The sequence below is a fragment of the Pteropus alecto genome, unplaced genomic scaffold, assembly GCF_000325575.1.
Source record: "Pteropus alecto unplaced genomic scaffold, ASM32557v1 scaffold88, whole genome shotgun sequence".
NCBI classification, from domain to species: Eukaryota; Metazoa; Chordata; class Mammalia; order Chiroptera; family Pteropodidae; genus Pteropus; species Pteropus alecto.
Window position 1 is genome coordinate 12,031,454 of NW_006494611.1, and position 22,070 is coordinate 12,053,523.

General features: G+C 34.6%; 1 protein-coding gene across 1 annotated transcript in view; it reads left to right on the plus strand.

Annotated features, from left to right (window-relative positions):
- TM9SF3 (transmembrane 9 superfamily member 3) overlaps positions 1-22,070 on the plus strand; it is a 51,046-nt gene that overhangs the window by 9,767 nt on the left and 19,209 nt on the right. The window contains exons 3-8 of the mRNA XM_006925919.3: positions 2,464-2,624; positions 3,623-3,700; positions 8,374-8,505; positions 9,782-9,948; positions 13,745-13,839; positions 16,832-16,962. Coding sequence (XP_006925981.1) covers positions 2,464-2,624; positions 3,623-3,700; positions 8,374-8,505; positions 9,782-9,948; positions 13,745-13,839; positions 16,832-16,962 — 764 coding nt within the window. The remainder of the gene's footprint in view (positions 1-2,463; positions 2,625-3,622; positions 3,701-8,373; positions 8,506-9,781; positions 9,949-13,744; positions 13,840-16,831; positions 16,963-22,070) is intronic.

Sequence of the window (22,070 nt, forward strand, 5' to 3'; positions counted from 1 at the left end):
TCTTGTCTGGAACCTTAGATTATTTTCAGTCATTTCTATGGGCTTCCTCAGCAACATGGCTACTGTGCTTTACTGTTTTAAAATAAATATATTTTAGCCCTAGGATTCCAAGATCTGCCATGTTTAGGGGAGATACTTTGGGTGTCCTAGAATGTGTGAACCATGGGGATCCTTATCAGAAAAAAAATTCTTATCTGGCTTTTTTTAGGGTAAAGTCTTCAGAGTCTTTTAAAAGCCCCTTAGAGAATAATTTCTTACTTGCTGTAATTGTCTCTCCACTTGCAGAGTTTTCAGAATAGATAGGTAAATAAACCTTGATGAAATTATTAGAAGGATTTCATTATCCCTCTATAGCCCCAAACAAAACAAAACTGTATTCCTTGAATCTATACAAATTAATTAATAAGCAGATAATTCTTAATAAGAAATAATTTCTCCTCCCCACCCCCAGTACTGTAATGAGATGCATTTACCATAGAGGGGAGGCCATAAGGAGTAACTTAAAGCATAAGGCTCTTGAGAAATATATAGGCTTAGGTAGGGAACATTGGATAAATAACTGACAGTATAAGGGCACAAGAGAGAGATCCTCAGCTACCACTTATTATCCTCACACTGTTTGGGTCTTCCCTTCCAATATCTCAAATTGTGATCAGAATGATCAAACTTAAATAAAACAGTGAAAGAAGTGTTGAAGATAAATGGTAATGATGCAGTCATTACCATTTATCTTCAACACTTCTTTCACTATTTTATTAAAGTATAATTGACTTATAATACTAGTATCAGATATATAACATAGTGACTCGATATTTACATATATTATGCAGTGATCACTACAGAAGTCCAGTGACCTGTCACCATAGAAAGTTATTACAATATTATTGACTGTATTCTCTATGCTGTTTTTATCTTCCCCGTGAATTGTTTACTGGAAGTTTGTACCCTTTAATCCCCATTACCTATTTTGCCCATCCTCCTGTACTCGTCCACATGGCAACCAACAATTTGTTCTCTATCTGAGTCTCTTTCTCTTTTGTTTTATTTGTTCATTTGTCTTGTTTTTTAGATTCCATTTATAAGTGACATATGGTATTTGTCTTTCTCTGTCTGACTTATTTCACTTACCATAATACCCTCCATGTCTATATATGTTGTTGCCAGTGATAAATTTTCATTCTTTTATATGACTGAGTAATAGTCCATTGTATATATGTACCACTTCTTTGTCTATTTGTCTATTGATGGAAACTTAGGTTGCTTCTATATCTTGGTTATTACTAGTAACATTGCAATGAACATAGGAGTGCACGTGTCTTTTTGAATTAGTGTTTTCATTTTCTTTGAATAAACACCCAGAAGTGGAATTGCTGGGTCATATGGTAGTTCTGTTTTTAATTTTTTGAGGAACCTTCATGCTGTTTTCCACAGTTTACATTTCTACCAACACTGCATGAAGGTTCTTTTTCTCCACCAACAGGTATTTTTTGTGTTTTTGATAATAGTCATTCTGACAGTGTGAGGTGGTATCTCGTTGTGGTTTTCATTTGCATTTCTCTCATGATTAGTGTTGTCAAGCATCTTTTCATGTACATGTTGGTTACCCGTATACCTTCTTTAGAAAAAAAATGTTCCGGTCTTCTGCCCATTTTTTAATTGGATTATGTTTTTTCGATACTTGGTTATATGAGTTCTTTGTATATTTTGGGTATTAACTCCTAATTGGATAAACCATTGGCAAATATCTTCTGTCAGTAGGTTGTCTTTTTGTTTTGTTGATGGTTTCCTTTGCTATGTAAAAGTTTTTTAGGTTGAGTATTCTCATTTGTTTATTTTTGCTTTAGTTGCCCTTGCCCGAGGCAACATCTAAAAATATTGCTAAGGCTGATGTCCAAAGGCTTTCTGTTTATATTTTCTTCAAGGATTTTTATGGTTTTAGGGGTCCTTTCATTTTAAGGTTCAGAACTTGAGAAAAAAAGAGGAGGCATTTTAAATTTTGGTACCTATATACAACATATGTGCAGCTTACCAGGAATGGCTAAATCATAGATTATTAGAGTACTGTGCCTTGGTTTTTAGTTTGACCACTAAATGAATAAATAACCTTGCTAGATGGTGATAATAGCTCTTCCCTGAAATTTTGAAATATTGGGAAGTATATACATATAAGGTGATAATTATTACAATGAAGGTGATACTAATGACAAAGCATGAACTTTGGGGATCAAATTAGTGCTAGGTTATGCTGAGCTGTTCATTACTTTTGTTTTTTTTACTATGATGTGTTCATGTTTGCCAAATAGTATAAAGAATAGAAGTCCAGCCTATACTTTTGCCTTGTTCTCACCATGAGGAATAATAGTAATATTGCTTTTTTATAAAAATGTTTTATGACACTTTGGTTCTAATGTATTTTAAATATTAAGTGACATTACCTTGTATAAAGTATTATTTTTTTTGTAGGTATTGTTGGTGAAGCAGATGAAAATGGAGAGGATTACTATCTTTGGACCTACAAAAAACTTGAAATAGGTTTTAATGGAAATCGAATTGTCGATGTTAATCTAACTAGTGAAGGAAAGGTGAAATTGGTTCCCAATACTAAAATCCAGATGTCATATTCAGTAAGTATTAAAATAATTGTATACAGGGAGAAGTGTTTGTGACCTACTATGAATAATTGTGTGTTTTACAACTTTAGTGAATGAAAATGTAGCTTGAAATGGGATGACACAGAATATTATTAAAACCGTGTTTCCGCCGAATCTATAAGTAAGCCTTCTAAAAGCAGTGAGAAGATTTTCTTCAGGTCTGTAGTGTTAGATACTATTTATGCATTTGTAAGACCTACCATTTGCTACAGCAAAGTTTATCATTATAACTGTGCAGCCAGCTAACCCAGTCATGTATTTTCATAGTCATGTTTTTAGGTTGCAGTATTCTCTGTTGTTTCTCTTTCCTTTATACTGTTGCAGATAGAGGTGATATATTGAAAATTGTTTTGGATGGGTATAGTTTACCATATTTTGCTTTATCGGTTGGAATAAGATACTTCCACAGAGTAAGAGCTTAAACAGTTAATTCTGTTTTGTTAGGACTAAAAATAGTGGAAAGAGAAATCTGATATAGTTAGCTTATCTCTTTGCCAGTTATTTTCTTGGTAACTGGAATGAGTCAATTGCTAGTAGCCCATTTTGAAAGTTTTTCAAGCTTTGTGCATGTGTACCTAGTGCAGGTAATGTTTGCATAACTGAACTAATGAAGAAATGCAATAATTGTAATAAAACTATTGGCATCTAAAGATGTACATAGTCTTATTTTAATTGGTCTAATTGAACTCATCACATTTATCAGGTCAGACTATGTAAGTCAGTGATAGTTAATAGTTTTTGAAAAGTGAAATGACCCCTCTAAGTTACAGGTTTTGTTAATACAGAGAGAGGAGATTTGGTTAGTTTTTTATCATACATGTTTCAACTGCTGAAATTGATAATATCTTTCTCCCATTTCTCTCGTTTCTTATTCTAAGTATGTAAATCTTTTCAAATTTTGCTCAGAGTTTTGTTATCAGATTATTAATTTGTTTACTGGCCTTGATTTTCAAATGAAAACTTTTTTTCAGGTAAAATGGAAAAAGTCAGATGTGAAATTTGAAGATCGATTTGACAAATATCTCGATCCATCTTTTTTTCAACACAGGGTATGTAAATTTATATTTTAAGGCATTCAATATGTGCAGACATTAATGAGCGTCTGCCATATGTAGGGCTCTGTGCTGGGGCTCTGGATTTCAAAGATTTAACTAATGGCGATTTCAGATGTGGGCTCAGAATCATAAGGGTGATAGAAAGTTTTAGAGGAGCAGTCAAAAGCTCCCTTTATCTTGACTATGGTTTAAACCAATTAAGAGACACACAAGAGAGAATACAACATACGAGAAGCCAAAATATCACTTTTATTATGGGGCTAATATTGGAGAATATGGCTTATATCAGTGGACAAGTGGGCTTCTTAATATTGAAACTCTGAATTAGACAGGCTTAAGGTATTCAGACAGTGTTGGACTGTCTTTTGCATCCTTTCCTACATGGGCACCTGCCCTTGTAAACTTGCAGTGTGGGGAAACAGAGCAGAATGTATGCATTCTCTAGGACAGAGTGAATGAAAGAGTGGAGTGAGACCAGGAGGTTTTGCTAGTGGAAGTCCTACATAAAAAGAAACCGCAAGAAAGGGAAGAAATGCCTACCGCCCCCAATGAACAGATATAAGCTGGATCTCAGATCGTAGGTCCAGTGGCATTGCTGCTGGTTTTGTACAGATAGCTTTGGTTTTTTATAGCAAGAAAAAGATTTTATTCTGGTGGTTCCCTTCTTTAAAGATGGAAATGAAAAGACAACAGGGCATAAGGGGATATAGCCGTTCTTCTGACTTTTTTCCTGACTCACCTCTTCTGTCTTTTGATTTGATCTTTTGGACTGGAATTCTGAAGTTTATTAATCACCTATTTTTGAGATGGCCTATAAGTTTCTGCGGTCTCAGATTTGTATTATTGCTGCCAGCTTCTACCCTTGGACTTCACCAGGACCTGTTACTACTTATTATCTTCCTCTGGGTCCTAAAAGAAAAATAATTAAGCTATTTGGGATTTAGTCCTTACTGAAGGATTTAGCATGCTATCCCTAGAGCTTAAATTCTCCACTTCCTCTTCCCCTACCCCGCTCATGTTCTCCACAGATTTAGCACTCGGGTGTCCTGAACACATTAATGCAGGTAAAGGTATAAGCACAAAAAACTTCAATGTTTGAATAGCATTTGAGCAATTGAGGGCTCTCAACTGACATTCCCTGTTGGAACACCTGATCTACCTTGTTTATATTCCTATTGGGTATTAACAACTTGGAGGAAAGGCTACCTTCTGACATTTTCACTGGTAGAGCAATGTACCATATTTATTCTTTTAACCACCATTAATTAGGCACCTGTTCTGTGTCACAAATTATATTAAGTGGAATACATTAGAGTATGAAAGTCAAAGATCTGTGCCTTCTTGGAGCTTACACTCTAGTGGGGGAGAAATGCAATAAGCATAATATAAAATGTATAGTGTGTTCAAAGATACATGAATTGGCAAATAAAATGTGTTGTAGTTTTGAATATGGTGGTTAGGGGAAGCCTCTGAGATGGACTTTTGAGCAAAAACTTGAAGGAGTTGACAAATAAGAAAGTCGGGTATCTGAGGGAAAGGGTATTCCAGGCAGAGGCGGCACCATTGAAAAGCCTGTTAGGTGGGCACATGCTCCATGTACTTGAGGAGTAACAAGGAGGCCATTATTGCTGGAGCAGAGTGAGGGGATGAGTAGTAGGAGATAAGTCAGAGGTAGCAAGAGCCAGGTCGTCCGAGGCTGCTATAAGGACTTTGAATACAAAGGGGCATACTAATGTTTTCAGCAAGGTAATGACAAATTCGACTTATGTTTAAAAAGGATCAAGCAGGTTAATATGTTGAAAATGGGTTGTGTGGGGGCAAGGGGAGAAGCAGAGAGACCAGTGCAGAGGCTATTGCAGCAATCCAGATAAGAGATGAAGGTGGCTTGGCTCAAGGTATAACTGTATAGGTGGTGAGGATGTCAGGTTGTGAATATATTTTGAAAGTAGGACCAGCAGGATTCCCTGATGGATAGAAAGATAGAGTTTTCAGCCCGAGCAACTGTTAGAGTGGAGCTGCCATCACTGGAGCAGAAAGGCTGTACTTGGAGGAGCTTTGGAGGGGAATAGCGGAGTATAGTTTAGGACATGTTAGTTTTTTTAAGTGTCTATAAGACATCTGAATGGAGATACTGACCACCTTGTTGAGTATATCAATCTGGAGTTCAGAAGAAGGGTCTGGTCCAGAGATTCAAATCTTGCAGCCATTGGCATGTAGATGGCATTTAAAGCTATGTGACTGGATGCAGTTATCAGGAAGAGTATGTAGAACTAGAAGAGGACCTAGGACTGAATCCTGGGGGCAGTAAAAAAGTTTAGAGAGAATAGGAGAAACCAGCTAAGGGCTCTGAGGAGGTACCAGTAAAGTGGGAGTGGTGTGTGGGGAAGATTGTATGGTATTCTGGAAGCCAAGGGAAGGAAGTGTGTCATAGAGGATAGAGAGATCAGTTCTGAATTGTTGCTGATGAGTCAAGTAAGAGGAGTACTGAAAGTGGCTATTGGATTTATCTGGAGTCACTGGTGAATTTGACAAAGCAGTTTTGATGTAGTGGTGGGGCAAAATCTGAACAGAACTGGTGTACGAGAGAGTAGGAGGAGAAGAATTGGAGATAGCAAGTTTGGCTGCTAAAGGGAGCAAAGAAATGGTACCATAACCAGTAGAAAAGATGGAACCAGGAGAATTATTTTTGTGTATGTGTGATGTAAGAAAAACGTGTATATGTTGATGGGGTTCCGTAGAGAGTACATAACTGACAGCACAAGAGGAAAGGAGGTGAATTACTGCAGCACTTTTCTTAAGTAGGTGGAAGGGGATGGGATCTATCATATAAGTCTAGGGATTGTTTCTAATACAGCGACTATAAGCACAGGTTTAGGAGCTCAAGCTCAATATTCTGTGTCTGCCACTTACTATAACCTTGGTCAGATTACTCAGTTCTGTAGCTTCTCTCTCCTTAATAGTGAAGAAAGGATTATAATACCTATCAGAGTTGTGAAATTCCATTTGATAGTGTATATAAAGCACCTGGTTCAGTGTTTGACACACAGCGAGTGCTCAGTAAGAAGCAGTGCTGGTGGTATAGTTAGCTATTTATCACCAGTGTTCTAAAATTTATGACAAACCTGGGATGCTGCTTTAGGATTAGCAGCACTCAGGGGTGCTGGAGTCGGCAGTTTGTAGGGTTAGTTGCCCCGTAGTGACATCTGATTTCTTTATAATTTTCAGGAAATATTTCCCTTGGTATAATAATTTAAAAAGCACATAGTACTTCATAATTTTTGGAATAAAGGAATATTATAAAATGTCAGGTTAGTAGTAGTACATTATAGTAGGTATTAGTTAAAGTTCATATCTTTGATTAGAAATTAGCAGAGAGCTTTGTTAGAAATTTTAGCATTATAGTAATAAAATCTTATTAGTAAATGGTAACTATATAAAACATTTCAAAAATTTGATAAGTTGACTGAAAGAAGATAAGTCTCATATATAATTTTTTTCTTTCCTGTCCTCTTTTGAGTCATCTCATTTCCCAGGGTAGGAACAAAATCAAATCTTTGGAAAAGCCTATAATTATAGACTGCTTTTATAAATTATGAATGACACTTTTAAAATAAACTTAAATTTATATAACCTTTTTGGGCAGATATTTCAAAATATAATGCATTCATCATTTTCTTTATAATTTCAGTAGGTATTCAATAAATTGTTGATTGAGGAAAGAATTTATCTTATGAAGGGGCAGAAACAATTGTTTGTCTCCTGTTTTTTATGTAGTTTGTCACTTGCCTGAAGCCTCAGGGTGGGTAATAGCCCACACTGTCCTTCACCCTAGTGCAGGGGTCCCCAACCTCTGGGCTGCAGACCGGTACTGGTCTGCGGCCTGTTAGGAATCGGGCCGCACAGCAGGAGGTGAGTGGCATTGAGTGAGCGAAGCTTCATCTGTATTTGTAGCCACTCCCCAGCTCCACCTCAGATCATCAGGCGTTAGATTCTCAGGAGCACCAGTCCCTGGTGCCAAAAAGGTTGAGGACCACAGCCCTAGAGCACAGGTCAGCATGTTAGCCCAAGTTAAATCCGTCCTAATTGTACAAGACAGTACATCCTTTATGTTAAAAATTCTATGTATGTACCTGTAGAAGTTTAGAGCAGGAATATATCTATGAATGACTAATATATTGATGAGAGGTTTTACAGGGTCGATGAGAGGGTTTTTGAGTTGGGCTTTAAATGGTAGATAGAATTTACAAAAGTAGATCCCATGTGAGAAGAAATTATGAGAAGGATACAGAGGTGGAAATGAGGAAGAATAGGCCTGATTGAAGTATAGACTACAATGGAAAGAAAAATTGGCAAGATAAGATGAGGTAGCCATTTTACAAGGGGTACAGAATATTAGGGAACGTAGATTTAATATGAGAAAATAAGGAATATCACTGTAAGTTTTAGTGTAGAGGAGTGGTATTTGAACATAATGTTTCAGAAATATTTGCTGGGTAAGTAAGTGCTTCCCTTTGTATAGTGGATACTCATTCCCAGTGTGTCTTAAGATTGAATCTTTATGTAAAAGTTTTAAAAGATTTTATTTTCACATTAACATCCCATTGTCATGGAACTTAAGAATTTTGTGACTGATATTTAATGTAATATTTTATTTTATGTTATTTTAGATTCATTGGTTTTCAATTTTCAACTCCTTCATGATGGTTATCTTCTTGGTGGGCTTAGTTTCAATGATTTTAATGAGAACTTTAAGAAAAGATTATGCCCGGTACAGTAAAGAAGAAGAAATGGATGATATGGTGAGCAAACATTTTATATTATATTAATAAAAACAATTTAACTCAGTGTTATTTTGAATGTTGGAATGTATGTCTACAGTCTTGAGGTCAGATGAGTTTCAGAATTCAGAGATGTCAGGTTTTAGAAAGGTGTAAAGCTAAGCTGTCTCTAATCTATTAACATTTTTTTTTTTTTTAGAAAAATATGTGAACATTCACCCTCAGCGGGATAAATAAACAGTATAAATAACCTCTTGTTTAGTCCAAGTTTAGCCAGTAAATAAGGGTATAGCAAACTTATGAAACAAGCTTTCAGTTTTCAGAATTTTTGATTGCAAAATTGCAGATAGGAGGTTGTAGACCCGTGTTGGCATTTTTCTAATACTGTTAAATAATGCATGAAATTCAGGGAGTGGATGGAACTATTAATTTACATTTAGTTTAATAGGTTTGAGATAGGGGGCTTGTTTTCTAAATTCTTGTACAAAATTATAGAATTATATTGTAAACAATTTTGTAAAAAATGTGTTCTGTAGAATGTTAATGACTTCTGTGTCAATATGTTTCATCATTAAATAAGTTTGGAAAACAGTTAAACAGATTTAAATTTTAATATGCTAATGTATATTGTGAAGTATTAGAGGGTAGATAAAATATTTGGTGCTTCTCAAACATATCTGACCAGGATGGATCTTTCCCTCCAGAAAACAGATTACCTTGAGGGACTGTTGTAGATATTTACTTATTCAAATTGAAAAGGAAAAATTGAATCTCTTTTAAAAAATACTATTTATTAAAAAATGCTGTCATTTAACTGTCCTATATTTTCCCCATGTGTTTTCTTAGATTCAAGTCTATAAAGGACATGTCTGCATTGTTAGGTCATCTAGTACTGGTTTTGATACTCTTCTTCTTCTCCACCTGGCCCCTCGTCATGTATGAACCACAGTCATGACTTAAATGGCAAGAATAGTGTTTGAAAGTAATGTTAAGAGAGTCAGTGTGCTATTCTCCCAATTTTACCTTTTTTTTTTCTTCTTTTTGCTCCTAAATAATTTTCTTTTCCTTTGAGATTTTTTGAGCACAATTGGAGTCACCTTACTGGGCCTAGGTAAAAGTTATTTAAAGCAGTGATTATTTTAAATTTGAAATGTCTTTTCTCGCTATTTTGAACTCTCTTAAATAGCTATGTTTGAAAGGAGGGAACTTAGAACTGTAATAATTTTTCACCTATCTTAACTTAATTTAATTTCATTCTGAATAATTTTCTCTTCTGTCTACATATATATGTATACAGGACAGAGACCTAGGGGATGAGTATGGATGGAAGCAGGTGCATGGAGATGTATTTAGACCATCAAGTCACCCACTGATATTTTCCTCTCTCATTGGTTCTGGATGTCAGATATTTGCTGTGTCGCTCATTGTTATTATTGTTGCAATGATAGAAGATTTATATACAGAGTAAGTGTTTGTACTTTATTATCTTTTTGTTGTTCTTAAATAGTTTTAATCATTGGAACCTTTGAAGTCAATCATTAAATATTTGCTTATTTCAATTATCTTAGAATTTAAATAGCATAAACATCATTGTAGACAAATAGTGAACTTCAGGTATAATAATTTTCAGGTATAAATATATTTTCTGTTACATGCTGAAACTTACTAGCCTTATTGAAAATTTTGGTTGATTATAAAGGTTGTGTTCCATTAGAGGTATGAGCAGAATTACTTAGAGTCCAGAACTGTTGGACTAAGTGAATAGGCATTTTTATGAAAGCCAGAGATCCAATTAGATCTTCATAAGAAGCACATGGCTTTCACAGTTACTAAATTAGTACTTCACATTTACCCCCGCAAACTAGGAGATTCTCTGTATAGAAAAGAAGAAAGCATTTTAAAGTAAAAAGGATGATAGAAAAGGTACACGAGGTTAGAAAAATAATTGGATGACTTCTTATCCTATATTTACATAGTTTCTGGTACAGTTTTTCTTTGTAGACAAATGAGTTGCAAGCAATTTTTGATTTGAGGTTTTCAGATTATAAGAAAAAGTGCATTTACAAAGATCTCAAGTTCCTATAACCTTGCGCTCAGAGAGCCATGACCTTAATGAAGGAAACACGCTCTGAGTTTGGGTGGCGGAGGTTATAATTCAGGTGCCTCAGATACTGCCCCATGAAGCCCTCAATCAGAGTGATACTTGTCTCCAGTTATATTTTATACTCCTATTTTAGTTCATAATGCATTCGTTCTTATATAAGTCTGGCATTTGGTGGACAAACAATAAATTGTTGCAAAAATAATGACTCTTTAGTTGTATATTAAATATTTATACTACATTGCTGTTTATTCTGCTAGACAATAAGCTATTAGAGAGCAAGGACTGGGTTTTAACTTATCTTTGACTTCTCAGAGTACCTGCTTAAAGAACTTTGCATGTGCAAGGTACTCAGTCAATGCTTGTTGAAGTGAATGTGTGTTAATCAACAAAACTATTTCTCTGTAGTTTCTGTTTACTTGTTTAATATAACCTTTGCAATTTAATTACCATATAAGCTTTAAAATAATTGACCAAAATCTAAACTTCGGTATTCTGGTGGGTAGTTCATATTAGAATATATTTCAGATGAATTAAATCCCAAATACAATAAAAACATTTCAAATCTACCAAGAAGTCATGCTTTACATTAAATACTGTATTAAATTCATCACCACTTAATTGACACTGACTATATAGTCACAGTCTTAGGAGTTACTAATAGATAACCTCTCCTAGAAACCAAGTTTTCGCTTTCTTCTCAGATGTTAGTGGTATAGTTTTGGCAGTTCGTTTTTTACTTCAGAGGCTCTTCCGCTTACAGAGAAATAAGAAACCACATTTAATAGATGGTGTTAGCAGGCAAGACATGCATTGTTATTTTAGTCTGTTATTACTATCGATGGTTGTTCTATGTTGTGCTTACTTGAAGTGAACATAATTACGTATATGATAATCACTAAAGCTATATTATTATGATGATATCAAAGTGGCTAACATTATTGAAGTTCCATGTTAGGTGCTTTATGCACATTAGCTCCTTTAATCCTCACATCAGCCCTGTGAAGAGACTATTATCTTCATTCTACAGATGAGAAAAGTAAATCTCAGAAAGGTTAAATAAGTTGACTGAGACCATGCAGCTATTAGTAAGCGGTGTTAGCAAGCCTAGATTTGACTCTAGGTACTCTCACTCTAGAACTCTTTTAATTTGCCATGAAATGAAAATAGAGATAATAAAAAAAGTAGTGAGAACATGAAAAACTTGCACGTATTATTTGTAAGAAGCACCCCAGAGTAAGAATGATTCTAAAGGAAAAACAGATAATGTAACGTGTGAAAATTACTTTGCCTCAGTAATAATTATAGCAATCAGAGAAGAAAACATTTAGGTGGGTAGAGGATCAGCATCAGTGTGATGCCTATTAGTGTGATGTTAACTATTGAGAAGACATGGTGTTTGAGAAGGTATGGGTGAGTCTGCTCAAATTCTGTCTACGCCGCTGCTCTGAAAATTTCAGTGGAGTGGTGAGGTGGCGAGTGCAGGTGAAGCAGCTCCTTAGAGGCTCCCTGCTTCAGTCTTGGAGAGGCGAACAAAGAGAACAGTTCTCTACCTCAGCAGATTTTTCAGTGTAGGTGAAAATGGTCTAATTTGGATAGAAAATGCCTGTAGAATATTTATGAATGAAGAGGTAGAATGTATGTCTGATTTTTAAAATCGTGACTGATACACTTCCATTTAGTAGAAATGTCTCTGGGGACTGAGAGCTTAAATCTCTGGTAGTCATTTTGGGCTCTCAGTCACATGAGCAGCTTCTTTGAACCCTCCCTGCTAATATTAAGACTTCTGGCTAATATTAGACTGGTCTTAGACTAATGCAGCCTTTTAGTTTTCAGCATTGTTAGGCCTATGTCAGCCTCATACACCTAGTTATGAACAGAAAATGGGTTGAATTTGTTAATGATAGTCTGGAAGGAATAATTTAGTACTTGTTTAACTGAGTTCTTGAAAAAACAAATTCAGGTTTTTAAAACTGATTAACTTTGAGACCTATGATCTTTTAAACATGGAAATGACACTCATATTTACTCTAACATTTATATTAACTATATATTAATGGGAATTAAATATTGCAATGTTTTAACTATTACACATCCACTTTAAGAAATTGAACAGAGGAGTGCTACATATTTCACGTCTTTGATGACGTTTGTATTCTACGTAGGTGGACAGTGGAATACAATAATAATTATTACCCAGAAGGTGGTTAATTTATGAAAATTATATATTCTCCCAATGTACACATATTAGTGTGATATTCTTGTAAATTCTCTTTAAAAGAATATTCTTTAGCTCAAACTGACATGTGTTCTATCGATAGATAGAACTTTTAATCTTTTCTATACATAGAACATATTTTACCTTCCTAGTTATGGTGAGTTTCAGAAGTGGTCTTTATTGTTTAAGGACATTTTTATATTATGGCAAAGATAGTGTCATTTATCATTTTAATCTTTTTCTTTGCACTTAGGCATTTAAAATTTTTTGTCTGGTTTTATTCAACGAGATTGGTCTGAATTCCCTAGGTACCATTCTTGTAAGAGGAAGTTAGAAATTGTCGATCTGAGTTATTAATGTTGATTTGTGGACCTATGGATTTTTAAAAAATCACTTTTAACAGTATGATGGAGACTAAATAGGAAAAGTCTCAGTGTTATACCATTTAAAGTAATAGTACTAATATAGATTATGCTACTTACATTATATTTCCATCAGCAGACAAGACTCTTAAGCAGTTAAGTCAAATTAGAAAGAGATGTTCTGATTATTTTTCTTAACAGATGAATATCTTTTTCCATATGATGTGATTGGTTCACAGGGTTGCAAAAACAGTTTTTGTGCCAGCTTCTAATATTTTTGCCAAAGAAATGTGAAATATTTGTTTAGAATATATTATGAAATTTAACTGCAGATTTTTAAAAATTAAGATCAGTCTGTTTCATTTTTTAAAAATTAAGATCAGCCTGTATCATGTGCAATTTTAACTGAAAATTCATTCACTAGGCAACCTTTTAAGGTACTTTGTAGTCCAGGATGATATTTTTGTGTTCCTATTAAATTTTTCTTTAAAATTAAACTAATGTTAATATGATAAGACTATATAATATGTTCTTTAAATTATTTGTTTCAATTTATCTTACTTTTTTTTGCCTTTGTAGGAGGGGATCAATGCTCAGTACAGCCATATTTGTCTACGCTGCTACATCTCCGGTGAATGGTTATTTTGGAGGAAGTCTGTATGCTAGACAAGGAGGTAACTTAGGAGTTACCATTTTGTACTTTTAATTATAGATGCTAATATTTTACTACGAGGTATTTGGAATTTAAAATGGGCAGTAACAGTCTTTGTTATCTCATTTAACATAATCTCCACCAAGCCTATTATATGTTCTATCTTGCTTTTATGGAGCCTCTTGCATTTTATTTCCTAAAACGTGAATAATTAATAGATTATCTCCATTGTCCACTGTGAAGTTAGCCCTGAGAAACTTGTAAGAGAAAGTATATTTAAGTTATTGATATTATTTTGCTTTGAGGTACCTAGCTTCCTAGTTGTTCTCCATAGGAGGCTTCCACATTGGGTGTATAGCTTTGTAAGAATATAAAGCCATACATTGTTTTATGACTTATGGATAAAGTGTCTGGACGGTGGAAGGAGAATAGGAATGAGAGCTGTTTATTTCTGTTGACTTAAATATTTATCAAAGGACCCTGTACAAAGATTTCTGTTATTCTGTGTCACAATCTTTTGCTAAGAGCACGTTATTTTAAATACCCCCCTTGCTTCTTTACTATTGTGACCTGGAAATGATGGAGGGTGCATAAATGATACAGGGGTACTTCTTGGTGTTTCTGTGATGGCATTCAAGGGGTCTTGCAGTTCTTTGTTTTCCCTGTAGTTGTCTGGGGTCAGAAAAGTGCTGAAAGTAATAGATTTGCGTATTTCAGATTATGAATGAAGGGTTGTCAAAAGACCTTAAAATCATATTCCTAAGGATAGTGACTTCTTACTGTGATTTTCTCAGCCCATCCTAAGCAATGTCAGCATTAGGGAATCCTTTCTTCTTTTAGTAGACTTGACTTACAGGTTATAGGAGCTCAGAGCATGAGATCATTTAAAATTTCTCCAGGTTTACTGTTTTCTTTATTGGTCCTGTTTGACTTAATGTGGTCTGTGCCTTCAGTATAGGTAATTCTTTGGAATGCCTGAGGGGGAGTATCATCATGTATTCTGTTTTAGTTAGGCGGTCAGTCTCCAGCCTTTACGTTGTACCTCCAGATATAGAGAAAAGAGTCTTATCTCACAGTACTACCGTCCAATGGAAATAAGGATGCCTAAGGCAACTTCTTTGAATTTGACCTGGAAACTATTGAGGCTGAAAATTTTATGGTTTATGACCCCTAGAAGTCTCCACAGCAGAAACAGATTTATTTAAAATGGGAAATTATTTTCTACTTGGACATAAATTTGCTTTTAGGCTGATAGCAAACACCCAGCTAAACTACACTACATTTAGGCTTGAAAGCTCAGAGTTCAGGCTCAAGCCCGTTGGAATATCAAGTCTTTACAAGTATAATCTAAAGGTTATTGTCTGACAGTGTCCTGAGATTTGATCATGTCCTGATATTGTTTCTGAAAGGTCCCCAGAAACCAGATTAATTTAGAGGTTAACGCAGAGAATCAAGAAGTTTTCAGCGTTATTTCAGGATTTGAACTACAGTGAAGTTCTAGATCTTCACACTCGGCAGTGCACTAGATAATGCTCCAGACCCATTTTGAAGTCAGTGGTAGCCTGGAACTTGGCCAGAGTCTCCAAGGGTTTGGAGAGTGGTAGGAAGCACAGCAGTGCAGATTCCTGTGCTACTTATTGTACCCAGTAGAATGTGCATGGGATTCTTTTTGACTCTTGGGGGAAATAGAGTCAAATATGGAAATTATTAATACTTGCCTGAATCTGAGAAGATAATATAAAATGCAGGAAAAAAGAAGGCCAGGAAAGAGTTGGAATTAAATAGGAGAAATAATTCATACTTTAATTAGTTGCCACCTTTTTTGTGGTGGTGTTCAAATTCTGAGTATTAGTTTGGAAAGGAGGGGGTTCTTGAAACTTACTTGAGAAAGAAACTAAATAAAGGAGAATGTTTAAAATCAAAGAGTTTTTCTGGAGAAGTGTCAATTTGGGTTGTAATTCTATGAGAGAGATACTTAACAAGAGCTTAATATAGAAAAAAATGAAAGATAGGTTATTGCTTGTTTTTCCTATTGCACTTTCTGTTCGGGTCCCTATTGCTTATGATTGTAGGGTTGAATTTTAATAGTGATCCAGTGTTAAATCTTTATAGTCTGTTCCTAAGTGGTATGAAGATGCTCTCTTGTTGGTGCACTTGCTTGTGTACTCTGCTGTATTAGAAAGATAGCTCCTGGTACTCTCCTGCTCAATATGAACATGATTTAAAAATTCTGATTACATAGTTTAAAAATACCTTCCCTCAATTATTTAAATAATAGGTGCTCACTATATAGAATTTTGGCACTACGAAGTGGTACCAAAAAAATAGTAAAACTTACAAATCGTAGTTCTAATTTCTGAGAGAGAGCTTATGAAACACGTTTTTTTTCCTTTTGAAACATACAAATAAATTTAAATACTTATTTATAATTACAATTAGAGAACTAAGAGTAAATTTAGAGACCATTTAACCCAGGAGATATTAAACTTTTTTTTTTTTTTTAAGCAGTGTAACCCTCTTTTCAAATGAAGCTGATTTACATGAAACTCTAGTGTGTAAAACTGTTGAAAATGGACTTGTTCTGGTTGAAGCAGAGCTTGAAGACCTGGGCTCTTTCTTCACCAGTGACTTCATGGGCACTTCTAAGAAGCTTCAGAACTCCAAACAATTGTTTTCAAACATCAATCTAGGCCAACTTGTAGCCTAAAAAGATTGAGTGGCTTACCAAAATTCACAGTAGTTCAGTGGAGAATTAGGACAAAATATTAGGATGTTTTGTGTTATTTTACTATAGTTCATTGCTCTTTTCCAGTATCCTCACTTCAAAAGCTATATTTCCATTAGACATATTTGAATAGCCAGTCTTTATTTGTTATTAGGATGTCAGATGTCAAGTTCTTTACATTAAAATTTTAAATAAATTGTTTGGTACTAAATAATTAAATTTTAAAAATTAATATATGCTTGTTTGTATATCTGTCTCTCTGCTTTTCATAGTATTGTTTCTCTTCCAGGAAGGAGATGGATAAAGCAGATGTTTATCGGGGCTTTCCTTATCCCAGCTATGGTGTGTGGCACTGCCTTCTTCATTAATTTTATAGCCATTTATTACCATGCTTCAAGAGCCATTCCTTTTGGAACAATGGTAAGTTGCTTGAATCTTACTTTTAAACTGAAAAAGTATAAGCATTCTAAAATGAGACCTGCTGTCTCTCCAGAGTACTTCTTTTTCAGATTTTTCATAGTAGCAACCAGTCCCTACACTTTCCTGCAAAGTTAAGTGATGAAGAAAGTTCTTGTTAGTTTCCATATAATTTTCATTGAGCGTAAACCTATAGTTGCCCTTTTTTTCTTGATTCTGTGAGCCAGTAAAGTGAAAGTCCAACTTTTAAGTATGATAGAAGAGAACAGTATACTTTTTATCAGAGATGGGCAAAACTGGTGAATGTACTTTAGAGAAAGAATAATGACACATTAAAAAACATGAATATTTAAAAGTGATAAGGTGAGTGCAGTGATAGGAGCCATGCCCTATTTTAGAACTTGAAGCTTTTTTATATTAATATCGGTGATATATGTTGCTATAGATATTAAAAATCCTTTCATATATCTTACCTATAGTCATAGACTTTGAAATGTTTTGGATTATTTAAATACATTAAAATTAAAACACAGATATACTGGTACTTTACAGAGTTTATCCACAGTCTCCAAACTCTTCCCGTTGTTACCTTTTTGCTAGAAACAGAATTTTAGGCCTGGAGTAGACTTTAGCCTTAATATATACTTGTGTGCACACACACACATACACATGCACACAAGTATACAAATTGCAAGGTGGTTACTGCTTTTCTGAGAGGCTAAATAACTTGGTCAAGGTCATAGAGATAGTTAATGGCAGAAAAGCAACTGCAACCATAATCTTTCTGAATTTTAATCTAGTTTTGTTTTTTTTCCTAATATATGTGAATTATTGAAAAGTTTTATGGAAATTCCAGATGATTTTGATTGTTTTACAGTACAGACCGGGTTTTTTAAAGACACATTTGCATATACATTTCTACTACGTCTTTAATACTTTTCAGTTAAGAATATTTTTGAAAGTTGCTTCAATATTGAAGAAAAAAAATTTTTTTTGCAAGTCAAAGTAAGTGATAATGGTAGGAAAGGTTAAAGTAATTATCAGAACTGGAAAACAATTTGCTTCATGGTAGTTCTAGGCCATCAGAAAGTATACTTAGGGTGTCAGGTTATTTCTTAAAGATGACTTGTTGAATTAATTATTTTCTTAATGCTTTAAAAGTTAAAATTCTGATTCAGTTATAATTTTCCTCATAAAGTTTTGAATTTGATGTGAAAATTATATTTCAGAATTGCTTCGTTTCACTAAAATCGTAAATTTTACCACTTTATAAATGGGATTTTAGATGTTAATATTCAATGTAATTCTCCTTTAGATAATTTACTAATTACTAATTATCAGAATACAGTGCCAAACTCTATGCTGAGCAGAGAAAGTTTATAAAATTGATCTTTGTATAAAAGACTGGCTATTGGTGCTTAGCAACCTCCTACAATAGCATGTTCTTAATTTGTATTCTAATTTGGAATGAAGGAATGCTGAGCAAAGGGCATTCCATTGGCCTCAAGTTTTAATCAGATGTTTGATCCTGCATTTTGTTCTTTTAAGAGTATCAAAACTTGTTAAGAACATGAAAGTTAAGAACTTGAGGTGAATGTTGGTTGTAGCTATTCATTAAGTGTTTTAATGGCTTAAATTTGTATTTTTAGTTGTTTGACTTGTTGACATTATGAAAGAAATGGTTATATGTTTTCATAAGCACCGTGGTTCTCTATCCTGTGTACACTTGGGAATTTAAAAAATTTCAATGCCTAGGGCTTCATCCTAAGCCAATTTATCTGTCCTGCTCTAAACTCGGTCTCTAGCATTTACCTGATTCTACTTTCCAGCATTTGGGGATGAATCTGACAACCGAAAGGCTCCCAAACTGTTCGTGTCTGAGAAGCAGGATGCCCCTACTTAACTGAATACCCTAGTGTGAAAATCAGTGTCTTTGCGTCATTCCATATGCTCTTCCCCAGGCCTTTCTGTCCCCCATTCCTGATCTCTTAGATATTGAGCCCTTTCTCTGGGAGGATCTTGGCTCTAGTTCTCTGTTTTCTTAGAAATTCCACAATTGAGGGCTAATCCAACCTTAGTAAAAGGACTTCAGATTTCTGCCTTGTGCCACAGAGGCACCAGAACAGTAGGGATTTTGCCCACTTGGGATCTGGAGTTTTGCCAGAATACTGCTATTACCCCCAGGACCAGCACAAGATTGACAGTGGGTGAAGTTCGTCTTTGGACCCCAGCTACTCTACTTATATGTATACCTAATTATGCATGAACACCATTAAATCCATGACAGATTGAACTTGTTGAACAATAGTCAATTATGGCAGGTTAATAAATATAAAAGAAACATAAGTAGAGGGTGGTGGTGATAATCTGAGATAAAGTCTAATGTCCCAGGTTTAAGGCATGGTGCCTAGAGTTAAGAGAGTATTACAAGAAGACATAAGAGAATGTTTAAATGAAATTTTGGAGTATCCAAAGAGTACCCAAAGATGAATATACCTGTTGTTCCTGAAGCTGGAGTGTTCTGGCAGAGGTACTACAGAGAATGAGAGTGAGTGTACTTGAAATTAGATTGATTCTGGGAGGGTAGAACCTTTTTCTGGGGTGAGGGGAATTTGTTTAAGAATGATTTAGGTATTATACTCAGGATTTTTGATTCTGTGATATTTCTTGGGAATGAGGAAGGGTTTGCCAAGGTGTTCTGAAAAAACGTTTTAGGCACCGAAGTCATTTGTGGGCTGTAAATCTTGGATCCTAAGTTTGGTGTTATTGTAGGCTTTCAAGGGACAATGAACTATGTTGCAGAGTTTTAAAACTCACAGAGGCAAGGTAGCATAAGAACAAATAACCTTTCTACTCTAAATATCATTCAGTTCAGCATGCAGTGCACTGATAGATCCTTGACTTACACTATGGTTTTGTGTCTCAGTGGGTAGAACAGTTCATGGAGAAGTAACAGGGGTCATGGCCATGGGCGAGCCGTGTTGTATTTGTTATCTTTAGGTTCGCTTTTAGTTTGAGAGAGGAATCTTGAACATCATCAGAAATACGCCCTGGGTTTTATGAAATCAGATTTTTTTTTAAGGAAATGGTCTCTCATGACCGAGTTTTGGGCCATAACTAAGAAAATGGCTTGAGAATTGGAGGGCCTCAAAAATGAAATTCATGATATGTAATCAGAAATTACCACAGTGAGGAAAAAATGGAGACCAAGATTAGTGGATACATACTATTTTGTGATCTTTTAGGAGTGGTGGGAACAGTATGCTATATCTATGTGTAAAAGAATAATGAAGATCTATAAAAATAGTGTTAGAAAAATTCCATTACCTAACCTGAAATGTTAACAAATGCTAAGGGAAACAAAAGTATTTTGTAAAGATACTTTTATAGCCAGACCAAAGGCTCATTACATCAATGATATAACAGAATAAAAGAAGAATGGCTCTATCGCATTCTTCCTCCTCTTATTTTTCATCAAATAAAATAACCTTCAAACAAGAAGAGATAAGAGAAAATAATCCCCGATAAGAGGGAAGTGAAGTCCAAGGTAGTTAAGGGAATTGAGTATACAGGAATAACCCACCCACCTAAGCTGAAAGTTTTGTTGCTCATATAAATGATCTTTTAGAAATACTGAGAGATCATGCTGATAAGTAGTGTTTAAACAACTGTGTGAGAGAGCAGAAGTGTTGTGAAACTGGACATAGGCAAATTTTCTTTTCCAGAAGAAAAGGAAAAAAGTAGATTCTGCCTTACAAAATGTAAACTGGATGTTGATGAGATGTAAGATTTTAGATTGAATTTTTAAATTTTACTTTTTAAGTCACAGAAATTAATAAATAGGACATTCTGGATTCATTAAAGCAAAAATGCTAGAATAACTTAATTTCCCTTTTTTGGTAGGGTTTAGTAGGCTGGAAGAACAAAACAGTGTAGATAAAGTATTATATATTGTTGGAGCAGATGGAGAAATGTAGGTGGAGTAGTATAGTCAGGTAGACATGTAACTAAATAATTATAGAATTAAAGTATTGGGATGACATTACCCATAATATGTTACATATTATCTTTTAGTAGAATGGGACAGATATTCTTGACTTTGACCTGTTTAAATAATTGTTAATGACTTTGTATAAAGGCACAGTGATCTGATGATTAAATTGAAAAAGGATTGAGACCAGGGAGGAAACAAGTAATATGAAATGATGAAGACAGCATCTAAAACAATCTCAGATGACTGAAATGATGTGCCAAATCTAACAAGATGAATTTTAGGAAGGGCAGATACATTTGCATAGCACTTTATAGTTTACAAAGCACTTTCCTCTGGAAATCCTTATGTGGTTTTCAGAACCCAAAGAGATAGAGCTAGTGGTATGCGTCATCTCTGTTTTACAGAGCAAAAAACCAGGACTCTTAAGTAGTAACTGACTCAGAATCACATTTTCTTTGTTGTACTGGTGGTGGTGGTGATGGGTTTTTGTCTTTTTTTCTTTCCTTCAGTTAAAAGGGATTCTAGCTTTATTCTGAGGGTGTCGGATAGCTCTGAAGAAACGTTTTATGCCTTTTTTTGGTACGTTTTGTCTGTATATATTGAGGCATAATTAACATGTAAATTATAAATATTTAAATTGTATGGTTTGATGAGTTTTGATATATGTATATATTTGGGAAATCATCACCACAATCGAAGGTATTTATCAAGTCTAGAAGTTTTGTCCTGTACTTTTACAATGAATTCATGCCTTCTCTCTTCCTTTCTTTCCTCCTTCATTCTCATAACTACCAATCTGCTCTGTCATCATAGATTAGTTTGCATTACCTAGAATTTCATATAAGTAGAATCATACACAGTATATTCTTTCTTTCACTCAGAAAATTATTTTAAGATTTATTGCTGTTGCATATATTAATAGTTTGTTCTTTTGTATCACTCAGTAGTGTTCTATTGCATGGATATACCACAATTTGTTTATCCATTTACCCAGTAATGCACATATGGGTTGTTTCTAGTTTTTGGCTCTTATAAATCAACCTGCTATGACTATTCATGTACAGGTCTTTGTGTGGACATGTTTCATTTCTCTAAAGTGGATTTGCCATTTTACATT